General features: G+C 43.0%; 1 protein-coding gene across 1 annotated transcript in view; it reads left to right on the top strand.

Moving 5' to 3' along the window:
• CDK2 (cyclin dependent kinase 2) overlaps positions 1 to 15,950 on the top strand; it is a 192,091-nt gene extending 176,141 nt beyond the window's left edge. Inside the window, exon 7 of the mRNA XM_053708119.1 lies at positions 14,987 to 15,950. Within this exon, the coding sequence (XP_053564094.1) occupies positions 14,987 to 15,088 (102 nt within the window). The 3' untranslated portion in view covers positions 15,089 to 15,950. The remainder of the gene's footprint in view (positions 1 to 14,986) is intronic.
• The last annotated feature ends 423 nt before the right edge of the window (positions 15,951 to 16,373 follow it).

The following is a 16,373-nucleotide window of genomic DNA, read 5'->3' as shown; positions in this document are numbered from 1 at the left end:
AGTGTAGATATGAGATGTCCCAGATCCTTGGGCTGTGGACATAGTATCTCAGGGTTACAAAATGGAATTCAAATCTCGTCCTCCCAGGGGCAGATTTCTCCTCTCAATGTTATCTGTGGATCAGGTAAAAAGAGAGGCATTCTTAAGCTGCATTCAAGACCTTTCCTCCCTGGGAGTGATAGTTCTAGTAAGGGAACAGGGTCTAGGATTCTATTCAAATCTGTTTGTGGTTCCCAAAAAAGAGGGAACTTTTTGACCCATTTTAGACCTAAAGTGTCTCAACAAGTTTCTCAGGGTACCGTCCTTCAAAATGGAAACCATTCGTTCCATTCTTCCTTTGGTCCAAGAGGGTCAGTTCATGACGACCATAGACTTGAAGGACGCGTATCTTCATGTTCCCATCCACAGGGATCATCGCCAGTTCCTGAGATTCGCTTTTCTAGACAAGCACTTTCAGTTTGTGGCTCGTCCGTTTTGGCCTTGACACAGCTCCCAGAATTTTCTCAAAGGTTCTGGGGGCTCTTTTGGCAGTTGTCAGGTCTCCGAGAATAGCGGTGGCGCCTTACCTGGACGACATATTGGTTCAGGCGCCATCTTTTCAACAAGCAAACTCTCATACAGAGATCTTGTCTTTTCTACGATCCCATGGATGGAAACTAAATTTGGAGAAAAGTTCCCTTGTTCCAGCTACAAGGGTGTGTTTCTTAGGGACCCTCATAGATTCCCTATCTATGAAGATTTTTCTGACGCTTGGCCTCAATTGTCCTTTGCCCAATTTATCGGGTTCAAGCCTAACAACTTCACCTCAGTGGCTTACATCAACCACTAGAGAGAAACTCTGAGTTCCTTGGCCATGGAGTAGGTGACTCAGATTATTCAGTGGGCGGAAGCTCACAATTGTCTATCTGCCATCCACATTCCAGGAATAGACAACTGGGAGACGGATTTTCTCAGCAGACAGACTTTTCATCCCGGGGAGTGGGCTCTCCATCCGGAGGTGTTCTCCAGGTTAACCCTCAAGTGGGGGGTGCTGGAGTTGGGTCTGATGGGTCTCATCAGAACTCCAAGCTTCCAAGGTACGGTTCAAGGTCAAGAGATCCTCAGGCCGCCCTGATAGATGCTCTGGCAGTTCCTTGGGATTTCGGTCTAGCATACCTGTTTCCTCAGTTTGCGCTCCTTCCACGAGTCATTGCTCGTATCAAACAGGAGAGAGCGTCTGTAATTCTAATAGCTCCTGCATGGCCTCGCAGGATCTGGTTTGCAGACCTAGTGAAGATGTCATCTCTTCCTCCTTGGAGGTTACCTCTGAGGAAGGAGCTTTTAACTCACGGTCCTTTCCTCCATCCAAATTTCGTTTCTCTGGAGCTGACTGCATGGAGATTGAACGCTTGGTTCTGGCTAAGCGTGGGTTTTCTCAGTCAGTCATTGATACCATGCTTCAGGCTCGCAAGCCTGTTCGTAAAATTTACCATAAGGTATGGCGTAAATACCTTTTATTGATGTGAATCGAAGGGCTACTGAGTAGGGTCAGGATTCCTAGAATTTTGTCTTTTCTCCAGGATGGTCTGGAGAAAGGGTCGTCAGTTCTCTGAAAGGTCAGATTTCTGCATTATCTATTTTACATAAGCTTCTGGCAGATTCTTTTTGTCAGAATCAGGCCTGTGTTTAAACCTGTTGCTCCTCCTTGGAGCCTTAAAGGGACACTAAACCCAATTTTTTTTTCTTTCATGATTCAGATAGAGCATACAATTTTAAGCAACTTTCTAATTTATTCCTATCAATGTTTGTTTTCTTGCTATCTTTATTTAAAAAGTAGGAATTTAAAGCTTAGGAGCCAGCCCATTTTAGATTCAGCACCATGGATAGTGCTTCCTTATTGTTGGATACGGTTAGCAAACCAATGAGCAAGCATAACCCAGGTTCTCAACCAAAAATGGGCTGGCTCTTAAGCTTTACATTCCTGTTTTTTTAAATAGAGATAGCAAGAGAACGAAGAAAAAAATTATAATAGGAGTAAATTTAGAAAGTTTCTTACAATTGCATGTTCTATCTGAATCATTAAAGAAAAAATTGGGTTTAGTGTCCCTTTAACCTAGTTCTAAGAGTTTTGCAGCAGGCTCTGTTTGAGCCAATGCATTCCATAGACATTAAGCTGTTATCTTGAAAGATTTAGTTTCTTATTGCTATTTCTTCTGCTCTGAGAGTTTCCAAACTCTTGGCTTTGCAGTGTGATTCGCCTTACCTTATTTTTCATGCGGATAAGGCGGTCTTTTGTACTAAATTGGGTATTCTCCCTAAGGTGGTTTCGGATAGAAGTATTAATCAGGAAATCGTTGTTCCTTCTTTCTGACCTAATCCTTCTCATAAGGAACGTCTGTTGCATAACTTGGATGTTGTGGGTGCTCTCAAATTTTCCCTACGTGCTACTAAGGATTTTTGCCAATCTTCTGCCCTGTTTGTTTGTTTCTCTGGAAAGCGTAAGGGTCAGAAGGTTACTTCTACTTTTTTTCCCTCTGGTTGAGAAGTATGATTTGTTTTGCTTATGAGACTGCTGGACAGCAGCCTCCTGAGAGAATTACAGCTCATTCCACTAGGGCTGTCTCCTCTTCTTTGGCTTTCAAAAATAAAGCTTATGTGGAACAGATTTGTAAGGCAGCAACATGGTCCTCTCATACTTTTCAAAATTTTCCAAATTTGATACTTTTGCCTCGGCTGAGACCTCTTCAAGTGGTGGTGCCTTCTGTTTAGGTATACCTGTCTTGTTCTCCCTCCCTGTTCATTCCGTGTCCTCTAGCTTGGGTATTGACGTTGTGGGCTCTCCATGTCTTAGGAAAGAAAATACAATTTATGCTTACCTGATACATTTCTTTCTTTCGGACATGGAGAGTCCACGACCCCACCCTTAAGATTAGACAGTTATTTTTTACTAAACCTCAGGCACCTCTCCACCTTTGTGTTATCTTCTTTTCTTCCTAAACGGGAAGAGTCCACAGCTGCATTCATTACTTTTGGGAAATACAGAACCTGTCCACCAGGAGGAGGCAAAGACACTCAAGTCCTTGTCAGAAGCGAGGCCACTATCTGCCACACTTGAAGGGCCGTGTTCCTGTTCCACGGCGTAGATTCCGGTAAGATCGTTTTGATTTTATTTCAATATGAGAATGTAATGTTAACAAAACAAGGTAGGGTCCCAGTGGGATTCCTTTTATCTTAATAAGGAATCATGGGTTAATATCTCCTGAGGGGAGTTATTGAACAGGGGGGACTTTAATCATGTTTGTTATATGGTTCTATCTGCAATGTGTATACCTAGACTCACTGCCTTTACAGAACATAACGGTGTTATTTTAATGACTCAATCTTTTACAATTTTGTACCCTTTTTGTGACTGGCACGGTTCACCTCGTGATGGGTGTGGTTACATAGTTTTCACTTCCGTATGCTGACCGTGCGCAACTGAGAGTCTAGCTTGTGGGTTGTCTGGTTCACAGTTGGTGGTGAGTGCCCCAGCCATTGGGGGTGTAAAGGGTGCCAGTTTTTGTATTCCCAAGATTATGGAGGATTCTGATATGAGAGACACGGATGCCTCCGATATGGAGAATGTGTCTTGTGATGAATATGAAATGGCCTGGGTAATTAATGCCCATCAGTTATGTTCAGATTGCCATTCTAGAGTACTCTCTTCTCTCGAAGTTGAGCCATCTGCCTCCGAGGTTTCATGACCCGTGAGGCGCGTGTCCCAGACCCTTTCCCGGCTACGCAAGCAGGTGTCCCTATGGCCTTTACTCCTCCGGAGGGTGGCTTGTTCCCTCCAGAGGTTACGGCATGGTTCTGCATGGCCATTTCTATGGCGCTGACTCATTTGTATCTCCCAAGTGAAATATTTCTAAGATACTGTCCGTGTTCTGTTAACCAGGGCCCGTCAAGCGTGGCATCACCCAATTCAGTTCGGCCTTCTGGGAAAGCGTTGGTCCCTGAGGCTTCAGGGGCCCCAACCTCGGAGCCAGGGTCTTCAGTTTATCCGGCGAGGGATGATTTTGCCTATCTCCTTAACGTCTCAGTTTTTCTTTTTTCTTTTATGTTTCGTTCCAGTTCTGAGCTTGGGTGAATGGGACCTCTATTTGGCTGGTCCCGTTGACGCTCTAATTCACCTTGGGCGTTAACCCGATGGATGCTGCCTTCATTTTATTTTTGATCCAGATGAATTTTTTAATTTGTCTTTCTCTTGTAAGGTGTATCCAGTCCACGGATTCATCCTTTACTTGTGGGATATTCTCCTTCCTAACAGGAAGTGGCAAAGAGAGCACACAGCAGAGCTGTCCATATAGCTCCCCCTCTAGCTCCACCCCCCAGTCATTCTCTTTGCCGGCTCTAAGCAATAGGGTCTCTCTCGGAAGGGTAAAGTGAATGTGGTGTTAGATTTGTAGTTTTTGTTCTACAAGCAAAAGTTTGTTATTTTTAAATGGTACTGGTTTGTACTATTTACTCTCCAGCAGAAAAGGGATGAAGATTTCTGCAGAGAGGAAAATGATTTTAGCATGTTGTAACTAAAATCCACTGCTGTTCCCACACAGGACTGAGGAGTACAAGAAAACTTTAGTTGGGGGGGAACGGTTTGCAGATTAAGCTGCAATAAGGTATGTTTAGTCATTTATTTCTAGACAAGACTGTGATAATGCTAGAAAAGGACTGATAAGATCCCCATGAGGGAAGGGTAAGCTTTATTCAGAGACTAAGTATGGAATTACAAGCTTACATTACAGGGCTAATTTATGCTGGTTGACACTTTTTTATGGGTTGACACTTTTTTATGGCAAACGGTTTTTACTTATAAACATCGTTTTTGAGACACTGAGAAGGTCCTTTTGGGTTTCTTTCAGGGGTTGTTACCCACATGGCTAATATTATAACTCCTAGGAGTGTTTCTTTAGGCCTCACAGCACCGGAGTAAGGTGGGAGGGGCCTAATTTTGCGCCTCAGATGCGCAGTTAGATGGACTAGATCTTCAGGCTGTGTTCACATGGTTGCTCCTGCTACAATTTGAGGACCCATAAGAAGCTTTTTCCCCATAAATCAGACTCCTAAGGGAAGGTAGGGCCACAGCAGACCTGTGGCAAGGTGCTAAATTTGTTTTAACCGGTCTGTTAGCTTACTATTGATCCGGTTTGGGCATTAAGGGGTTAATCGATTTTTTTTCTAGCTGTGCAATCTTACCAATGCTTTAGGTACATACTGTGAAAATTTCAGAAAGTTTGGTGCATTTTTCACTGTTTTGGAAAATTGTGTGCCTTTTTTATTTCTTAAAGGCACAGTAACGTTTTTTTGCAAAGTGTGTTTTTGCTTGATTAATGTGATTTCTAAGCCTGTTTGTCTTACTATTAGTCTGTTAAACATGTCTGTCAACAAGGAAAATCCTTGTTCAATGTGTTTAGAAGCCATGGTGGAACCCCCTCTCAAAATGTGTCCCACGTGTACTGATATGTCTATACATTTTAAAGACCACATTGTTGCACTTAAAAATGTGGCCCAAGATGATTCTCAGACAGAAGGTAATGAGGTTAGCCCGTTGACCTCTCCCCAAGTGTCACAACCAGTTACGCCCGCTCAAGCGACGCCTAGCACCTCTAGCGCGTCTAACTCTTTTACCTTACAAGATTTGGCGGCAGTTATGGCTAATACCCTCTCAGTATTTTTATCTAAGCTGCCCGTGTTACCTGCAAAGCATGATAGCTCTGTTTTAAGAACAGATTATGAGCATTCTGACGCTTTAGTAGCCGTATCCGATATACACTCACAACGCTCTGAAATGGGGGCGAGGGATGTGCTGTCTGAGGGAGAAGTTTCCGATTCGGGAAAGGTTGCTCCTCAGACAGACTCAGATACGTTGGCCTTTAAATTTAAACTAGAACACCTCCGCTTATTACTCAGGGAGGTATTAGTTACTCTGGATGACTGTGACCCTTTGGTGGTCCCAGAGAAATTGTGTAAAATGGACAAGTACCTAGAAGTTCCTGTTTACACTGATGTGTTCCCGGTCCCTAAGAGGATTGCGGATATAGTAACTAGGGAGTGGGATAGACCAGGTATTCCGTTTGTTCCCCCTCCTGTTTTTAAGAAAATGTTCCCCATATCTGACACCACGCGGGACTCGTGGCAGACGGTCCCTAAGGTGGAGGGGGCTGTTTCTTCACTTGCTAAACGCACAACCATACCAATTGAGGACAGTTGTGCTTTTAAAGACCCTATGGATAAAAAATTAGAGGGTCTACTTAAGAACATTTTTGTTCATCAAGGTTTTCTTCTCCAACCTATAGCGTGCATTGTTCCTGTAACTACTGCAGCTGCTTTCTGGTTCGAGGCGCTGGAAGATGCGCTCCAGACGGAGACCTCATATGAGGATATTATGGACAGAATTAAGGCTCTTAAGCTGGCTAATTCTTTTATCACAGATGCCGCTTTCCAACTAGCTAAGTTAGCGGCAAAGAATCCAGGTTTTGCCATTCTGGCGCGCAGGGCGCTATGGCTCAAGTCTTGGTCGGACGATGTGTCGTCAAAATCCAAACTACTGAACATCCCTTTCAAAGGAAAGACCCTTTTCTGGCCTGAATTGAAAGATTATCTCAGAAATCACTGGGGGAAAAGGCCATGCTCTCCCTCAGGACAAATCCTTTAAGACAAAGAACAAACAAAATAATTTTCGTTCCTTTCGAAATTTCAGGAGCGGTCTCGCTTCATCCTCCCCTGCTGCGAAGCAAGAGGAGAACACTTCACAACCTAGGGCAGCCTGAAAACCTTACCAGGGCTGGAACAAGGGTAAACAGGCCAAGAAGCCTGCAGCTGCCCCCAAGACAGCATGAAGGGGTAGCCCCCGATCCGGGACCGGATCTAGTAGGGGGCAGACTCTCTCTCTTCGCTCAGGCCTGGGCAAGAGACGTACACGATCCCTGGGCCTTAGAGATTGTATCCCAGGGATATCTTCTAGAATTCAAGGACTCCCCTCCAAGGGGAAGGTTCCATATTTCTCGTCTGTCTACAGACACAACAAAGAAAGAGGCGTTCTTACGCTGTGTAGAAGACCTACATACAATGGGAGTAATCCACCCAGTTCCAATTGCGGAACAAGGGCTGGGGTTTTACTCAAACCTGTTTGTGGTTCCCAAAAAAGAAGGAACTTTCAGACCAATCCTGGATCTCAAAATTCTAAACAAATTCCTCAGGGTCCCATCATTCAAGATGGAGACCATTCGGACAATCTTACCAATGATCCAGGAGGGTCAATATATGACTACCGTGGATCTAAAGGATGCGTATTTACACATTCCTATCCACAAAGATCATCACCAGTTTCTCAGGTTCGCTTTTCTGGACAAGCATTATCAGTTTGTAGCTCTCCCTTTCGGGTTGGCCACTGCTCCCAGAATTTTCACAAAGGTGCTAGGGTCCCTCCTGGCGGTGCTAAGGCCGCGGGGCATAGCAGTGGCGCCTTATCTAGACGACATCTTCAGGCGTCAACTTTCCAAAGAGCCAAGTCTCGCACGGAAATTGTAGTGGCCTTTCTGAGGTCTCAGGGGTGGAAGGTGAACATCAAAAAAGAGTTCTCTCTCCCCCCTCACAAGAGTTCCCTTCCTAGGAACACTAATAGACTCGGTAGAAATGAAAATATTTCTGACGGAGGTCAGAAAGTTAAAACTCTTAACTACTTGCCGAGCTCTAAATTACATTCCTTGGCCATCTGTAGCTCAGTGCATGGAGACAATCGGATTAATGGTAGCGGCAATGGACATAGTCCCTTTTGCACGGATACACCTCAGACCACTGCAACTATGCATGCTCAGACAGTGGAATGGGGATTATGCAGATTTGTCTCCTCAAATACAGTTGGACCAGGGGACCAGAGATTCTCTTCTCTGGTGGTTGTCTCAGGATCACCTGGCTCAGGGAATGTGTTTCCGCAGACCAGAGTGGATCATCGTAACGACCGATGCCAGTCTGTTGGGCTGGGGTGCTGTCTGGGACTCCCTGAAAGCTCAGGGCTTATGGTCTCCGGAAGAAGCTCTTCTCCCGATAAACATTTTGGAACTGAGGGCGATATTCAATGCTCTTCAGGCATGGCCTCAGCTAGCTGCGGCCAAATTCATCAGATTTCAGTCGGACAACAACACGACTGTAGCTTACATCAACCATCAAGGGGGAACAAGGAGTCCCCTAGCAATGGTGGAAGTAACCAAAATAATCAGGTGGGCGGAGGATCACTCTTGCCACCTCTCAGCAATTCACATCCCAGGAGTAGACAACTGGGAAGTGGATTTTCTAAGTCGTCAGACTTTTCATCCGGGGGAGTGGGAACTCCACCTGGAGGTATTTGCCCAGCTGACTCAGCTATGGGACACTCCAGAATTGGATCTGATGGCGTCCCGTCAGAATGCCAAACTTCCTCTTTACGGGTCCAGGTCCCGGGTTCCCCAGGCGGTGATAGATGCTCTAGCAGCACCTTGGTCCTTCAATCTGGCCTATGTGTTTCCACCTTCCTCGTCTGGTTGCCAGAATCAAGCAGGAGAGGGCGTCGGTGACTCTAATAGCACCTGCGTGGCCACGCAGGACTTGGTATGCAGACCTAGTGGACATGTCATCCGTTCCACCATGGACTCTGCCAATGAGGCAGGACTTTCTACTTCAAGGTCCTTTCAAACATCCAGATCTAATTTCTCTGCGTCTGACTGCTTGGAGATTGAACGCCTAATTCTATCTAAGCGTGGTTTCTCTGAGTCGGTTATCGATACCCTGATTCAGGCTAGAAAGCCTGTCACCAGGAAAATCTACCATAAGATTTGGCGAAAATATCTTTGTTGGTGCGAATCCAAGGGCTACTCATGGAGTAAGATTAGGATTCCCAGGATATTGTCTTTTCTCCAAGATGGATTGGAGAAAGGATTGTCGGCTAGTTCCTTAAAAGGACAGATATCTGCTTTGTCTATTCTTTTACACAAACGTCTGGCGGAGGTACCAGACGTTCAAGCGTTTACTCAGGCTTTAGTCAGAATCAAGCCTGTTTATAGACCTGTGGCTCCGCCATGGACTCTGAATTTAGTTCTTTCAGTTCTGCAAGGGGTTCCGTTTGAACCTTTACATTCCATAGATATTAAGCTTTTATCTTGGAAAGTTTTGTTTTTGGTAGCTATCTCTTCTGCGCGAAGAGTTTGAGTTATCTGCCTTACAGTGTGACTCACCTTACTTGGTGTTCCATGCAGATAAGGTAGTTTTGCGTACCAAACCTGGTTTTCTTCCTAAGGTTGTGTCTAATAAGAATATTAACCAGGAAATTGTTGTTCCTTCTCTGTGTCCTAATCCTTCGTCAAAGAAGGAACGTCTGTTACACAATCTTGATGTGGTTCGTGCTTTAAAGTTCTATTTATAAGCAACTAAAGATTTCAGACAAACAACTTCATTGTTTGTCATCTATTCTGGTTAGAGGAGAGGTCAGAAGGCGACTGCTACCTCTTTTTCCTTTTGGCTGAAAAGCATCATCCGTCTGGCCTATGAGACTTCTGGCCAGCAGCCTCCTGAAACAATTACTGCTCATTCTACCAGAGCAGTGGCTTCCACATGGGCTTTTAAAAATGAGGCTTCTGTTGAACAATTTGTAAGGCAGCGACTTGGTCTTCGCTGCATACTTTTTACAAATTTTACAAATTCTATACTTTTGCTTCTTCGGAGGCTATTTTTGGGAGAAAGGTTTTACAAGCAGTGGTGCCTTCCGTTTAAGGTACCTGTCTTGTTCCCTCCCTTCATCCGTGTCCTAAAGCTTTGGTATTGGTATCCCACAAGTAAAGGATGAATCCGTGGACTGGATACACCTTACAAGAGAAAACAGAATTTATACTTACCTGATAAATTACTTTCTCTTGTGGTGTATCCAGTCCACGGCCCACCCTGGCTATTAAGTCAGGTAGATTTTTTTGTTTAAACTACAGTCACCACTGCATCCTATGGTTTCTCCTTTTTCTTCCTAACCTCCGGTCGAATGAGTGGGGGGTGGAGCTAGAGGGGGAGCTATATGGACAGCTCTGCTGTGTGCTCTTTGCCACTTCCTGTTAGGAAAGAGAATATCCCACAAGTAAAGGATGAATCCGTGGACTGGATACACCACAAGAGAGAGTAATTTATCAGGTAAGCATAAATTCTGTTTTCTTAAAGCTCATGACTGTTAGATTTTCATTTGAGAACGTTCTTCTCTGGAACCGAATTATGGTCGCGTGGGCATTTTCTTGGAAGTTGCGCACTTATTGAATAGTAGAATTATGTTTTTTCTAGTTCACTTTTCGATCCTTCGGGACAAATTTTCTTGGACCTTCGGCACTTCGAGTGTCCTTATCTCAGGCAGGTACTGGTCGGATGCTTTTTGGCTGCTGCCATGGTTCATGTCACCCTTGGGGTGCTGATCAATCATGTTGGATTCTGACTGTCACTTAGGCCTGTTCTATGGACTCCGGGCTCAGATCCTACCGAAGTATGAGGTCTGTTGCTTAGATGCAACCCCTCCGGACGGAGGGTTGTGAGTGCAAATCTAAGGTTGGTTGTTTCAGGCTACTAGCCTGGGATACGAATCTGTTTAATTGCAGGTGTCGTCATGGTTCTTCAGGTCCCTGGGGACTCAGAACTGTTATTTGCATTTTCTTGCGGTGGCAGTCTCCTTCTCGCCTTGGGTGGATCACCTAGTCTGGATGCGCGGGCTTCTTTTTCTTCCTCTGCTTAGAGTTGTTACTCTAGGAGGTAATGTGCAGGGGTTCCCTGCCTTCTGTGGGGAGCTGTGAGGCTCCAACTTTTGTCTGCTTAAAATGTTTTCTTTTGGAAGATGGATTCTTCAAGGATCTCTGGCTGTTGTCTCTTCCATTTTACACCCTTTGTCTGACCATAGTCTTCGACGTTCGGGTGTCTTGCGTCCTCAATGTGACTATAGCCTTGGGGCTTGTCAGTGAAGAGTCGAGGTCAGTTATGGATGGCCGCCCTTCTGGGGTTAGGTAGTTGACCGTTTTACCTCGATGCTCTGTTAGGGGCTTTGTGGGCGGTGTCTTAAGTCTAGTTCTCTGGGATGGCGAGCAAGGTGTTTACGCTTGCCTATGAGATTCGTTGCGATCTCTAGGTGCACTGGGTGCGGAATCTTCAGGAGTTCTTGTGACTCTTCGGTTTGAGGCTATTGCTAGATCGCCAAGTCTACGGACTTTGAAGGTACGCTCCTCCTTGTAGGAGGCAGCTTAGGGTTCCTATGGAAGTTGGATCTTCGATCGATTCCTTTTTTTTCGAGGGCCCTGGCCTAGGTCCAGGTCTCTCCAGGGAGGGGTTTGAACGGTTCAGTCTCACTAGATGTTTCTGGTCCCGCGGGCCCCTCTACTGGTCGTCTGGCGCATTTGAATTGTTTCTGTAGACTCCAGGTGTCTTTCAGCTGGAATGGCGATTTGGCCGAGGGGTCTCGTCTCTCTGGTAGGTGGTTTTCAGTTGTTTAATTCCCTTCTCTTCTAGAGCAGGGGTTGGGTTCTCCGGGTTCGGAGTTACCTTAGCATCTGTGACGACCTGTAGGTCCTTATTTTCTTGCCTTGTAAGGGTCTTTTCCCTTCTTGCGCTTTCAGAATCCTGGAAGGGGAGATGCGAGGTAGTAACTGGTTCCTCCGTTCCTGCAGCGGGAGGCTGAGAGTTTGAACCCTATGGGGCTCCTGCTATATGTTAGATTCTGATATTTTGATGCTGAGGGTCTATGGGCCTTCTTCCTTTGGGAAGTGTTCCTTTTTTGGCGAAGACAGACGTGTAGGTGATCTCGTACCCGAGCACAATGTCTATCCTGACTAGCAGTAGCATGCCGTTTGTAGTAGCGGTCAGCGGTCTATCCGGGGGTGTTCCTCGTTGAACCTTCCTTTCTCTTCCAGGAGTCTGAGACTCTGTCTTCGGTCATTGTCTAGCCTTTGGGCTGGGACTATTATCCTGAAAGGAAGTTTGGGAATCGGTTACTCTATGCAGTGTTGACCGTTTTCTTTTGAGTTGGTCCTCCATTTTGTGGGAGGGCTTTTGATGTCCTCCTCTTTTCTACTGGTGTCTGATGCCTGTAGGGGGGCGCTCCTTGCAGCACGGTAGTCGGAGGGCTGTGAGCCCTTGGAAGTTTTGCAGTTGAAACCAGCTACAGCTATTTGCACTTTGCCAGTGTAACGAGTTACAGTTGACTGCGCTTGGTCTGTGTACTAGCATGTTTTGAAACGCCTTTCGTGGTTTGGTTTAGCAATGATGTGTCGGCTTTCCTACCTGGAAGCTGGTCATTGAGAGTCCCTGTTCAGGCGGTCTGAGGTTCCTTTTGGGGGTCTCTTTTCTAGCTGCTGGGATAATTATCCTATTTCTGTTGTCTCTGCTTGTCTAGCTTGCAACTCATGGTTTTCCTGGAGAACCTTAGGGTATGGTACTGGGTCAAGGATATGAGAGTGTTCCTCAAGTCCTTTTTGGTTTTTCTCTCTGTGCGTTGCTATCTTAAGACAACCATGGGTTGTTCTGGATTGAACCAAGTGGAATAATCCTTTTGTATTTTTCCTGGGAATCTGTTCTTTTTGAGGGCAGATAGCGGTCCTTGTCTTGGCCAGGTACCTTCATGGGAGTCATGTTCCGTGGGTCTGACTCCTTGGAGGTTGTTTGGGCTTGAGTGGTTTTTAGTTTGGCTTTGCTGGTGGTGTAACTGTGCAGTTGCCTGGGCTTCGGGTTTTAACCTGTGTCTTTTTTTTTTTTTTTTTTTTTTTTTTGGGGGTGTCGAGTAATTCAGGCTGTGGTGCCTTTCGAAGGGGCCACCTTTTGTACCCACCCGTTGTTTGCATTCAGTGTCCTCTATCTTGGGTATTGTTTTTCCAAAAGTAATGAATGCAGCTGTGGACTCTTCCCGTTTTAAGAAGAAAAACATAAGTTATGCTTACCTGATAATTTCATTTTCTTCTGACAGGAAGAGTCCACAGCTCCTGCCCGTGTTTTTCTCTATAAGGTGGCTGTAATTTTTTATTCTTCTGGCACCTTTTTTTCACCCTGTTTCTCCTACTGTTCCTTGTTCTCTTGGCAGAATGACTGGGGGATGAGGGAAGGGGGGAGGTATTAAAGCCTTTGTCTGGGGTGTCTTTACCTCCTCCTGGTGGCCAGGTTCTGTATTTCCCAAAAGTAATGAATGCAGCTGTGGACTCTTCCCGTCAGAAGAAAATGAAATTATCAGGTAAGTATAATTTTGTTTTTCCATTTCCCTTCAGCTGAATGACTGTGGGTTATGGGTAAGGGAAGTGACACTTAACAGCTTTGCTTGGGTGCTCTTTGCCGCCTCCTGCTGGCCAGGAGTGAATATCCCACTAGTAATTGGAATGACGTTGTAGACTACATGTCCAGAAAGAGAGAAATTTATCAGGTAAGCATACATTTTTTATTTTGTTTATAATTTGATCTATAAATTATGCTCTTAAGTGTATTTTAAAACTATATAGTTAAAGGGATATGAAACCCAAATTTTTTATTTCATGACGTGATTTTTGTTGAAAAGCAGGGTTGTATGCTTAGGAGCAGGTCTATTTCTGGAGCACTGTATGACAGCAGTTTTACAAGAATGTTATCCATTTCCACGGGCACTAGATGGCAGCACTATTTCCGGCCATGTAGCTCTAGATGCCTATCTAGGTATCTCTTCAGCACAGAATATCATGGGTGGGGGGGAGCAAATTTGACAAAAGTATACTGGAAACTTTTTTTTTTTTTTTTTTCTTTTTTTTTTTTTTTAAATGGTATGCTCTGAATCACAAAAAAATGTTTTGCCTTTAATATTGTTTACCTCTTTTATGAATACTTTCTTCATTTCACCTAGAAATGCTTTGATTAAATAATTATAAATGTAATTTTATTTACCTATTTGTGAATCTCATATACTATCCATTCTTTTTTAAAAGTAATGGTTACCTTTGTACATGTTTTAAAGGGATATTTTAGCTAAAATTGAAAACCAGATGGGTGCATTTCTGTATTGAAGGGAAGCAATTTTGCAATATATACGCATTAGCAAAAATACTTCTAATAAAAGCTATAGCTGTTTCAAAAGTGTATTTAAGTATGCACCGTGCACCAGCATTTTAAACACAGCACTAGCTCAGAGAGCCTAAGGTGCTTGTACCATCTGGTAATGACTCCATTTGTTAATTGCTGACTTGATACACGCCCCAGTGATGATCTCAGCAGCTGCATTATTTAAAATGTGGGTGCAGTGTAAATATCTAGCTATGCTTCACATGCACGTGCAGAGAAAAATGTTAACACTAAAACCGGGATAACTTTTATTAGAAGCATTTTTGCTAATACATGTATATTGCAAATATGTTTCTATTCAAACATGTAATTCATTTATGTGCATTTAAATTTTGACTGGAATGTCCCTTCAAAATTTAAATGCACATAAATGAATTACATGTTTGAATAGAAACATATTTGCAATATACATGTATTAGCAAAAATTCTTCTAATAAAAGTTATCCCTGTTTTATATATCGCATAGGGACATGAAACCCAATTTTTTTTTTTTTTTTTTCATGATTTAGAAAGCGCATGCGATCTATATCTAAAGAATGAAGCAAATAAGATAATATAAGTAAATTGGAATGTTGTTTAAAATTGCATTTTCTATCTGAATCATGAAAGAAAAGTTTTGGGTTTAGTTTCCTTTTAAACGTGGCTTTATTTTCAAGTTGCAATGACTGATATTAACCTGCATTTTCCTCCTGCTGGAGAGGTTTGCAATGGACTTGACTTTCCCAGTAATTTCAGTTTCCATTTTTAATTGAGAAGAGGTTTCAAAGTCACTTTAAAATTTGATATGACAACTTCCCTTACTGATTTGTATGTGTGTTGTGTCCCCATTTTATTTGATTTAAATCCTAGCTGAAAAATTCTGTTCTAATTCATTTTTTTTTTCTTTTTTTTTTTTTTTCTTTTTTAGCAAATGCTTCAATATGATTCAAACAAACGTATTTCTGCTAAGGCAGCCCTGACACATGCATTTTTCCGTGATGTGAGCAGACCAACACCGCACCTTCATTAGAGGTTGAATATTAAAAATGTATTGCACACAGATGTTATGGTCGCTAAAAAAAAAAAAAAGTTTTTTGCAAACATGCACTCTTGTATGCCCGATAATTTATTGAGCAGTATGAAAGGACATCCTCAGTGATAAAAAAACAAACAAAAAAAAACCTGTACTAAAGATGAAGCAGCTATGGTGTATTACGGAGTGGAAGAATTTCAAGTTCATGAATGTTCAAATAGTGCAGGAAAAAACTATATCAAGGTTTTCTGCTACAATGAAGACTGCTTGGCCATGTTTTCCTGCCTAGCAAAAAAAATTCCTGGAAACTAGAAATCTTTATCATCTATACAATGGGCTCGCAACTGGTCTATTCAGGACTCACCTTCTAGGGTTACTGTTTATTGGTTACATTGAACCATGTTTGGACTTATTTAACTTACCAATTTTGTTTGTATTTGTTCATATTTTCTAGTGGTTTCCAACTCCTTTATAAGATTTCCATGTTTCCTGAATAGTGCAGAGACTGTTGGTTTATTTAATTTTTAAGCGAGGTACTGGCATCACAGGTTAACCTCACGGTGAAGCTCATTAAAGCATTTTGACTTAACAGTTTGTTTCTAACCTACAGTCAAGTGGAACCTTGATCTTTGAGATCCCTGTCAATACAATGCATATAAATAACTATTGGGATCAGATTCCTGCTTACCTCTGAAAAAGTAATCTATTTAACTTTTAGCTGCCATTTAATACATTGTATATATTTTAAGGACTAGTTATGAAGTTTGCACCTTTTTATTGTTTTACCTTTTCTTACTATATCTTGAATTTTATTCTGTAGTTTTACATGTATATTCTTAATTAAAATATGTATTATTTATTTGTGTGGATTATTTTTTGCAGTTATCTTCACTAGAGTATGTTAAGCTAATTCACCTGATAGCATATATCTAACCTAGAATGTGCCAAATATTGAACATAATATAGCAGAAAACAGATAATTTTTAATTGAATTCATAATCAGTTGTCCTAAAGCCTAATTACTTAGTCTACTTGAAAATTTGTGTTTAAAAAGTTAATCCCTTTTTCTCTTGTTAAGTGTGTTCAGTCCACGGGTCATCCATTACTTATGGGATATATTCTCCTTCCCAACAGGAAGTTGCAAGAGGATCACCCAAGCAGAGCTGCTATATAGCTCCTCCCCTCACATGTCATATCCAGTCATTCTCTTGCAACCCTCAACAAAGGAGGTCGCGAGAGGAGCTGGAGTTTTTACTTAACTATTCTTCAATCAAAAGTTTGT

This window comes from Bombina bombina, chromosome 3, assembly GCF_027579735.1.
Source record: "Bombina bombina isolate aBomBom1 chromosome 3, aBomBom1.pri, whole genome shotgun sequence".
Taxonomy (NCBI): Eukaryota; Metazoa; Chordata; class Amphibia; order Anura; family Bombinatoridae; genus Bombina; species Bombina bombina.
This window is presented reverse-complemented; position numbering and strand designations above follow the sequence as displayed.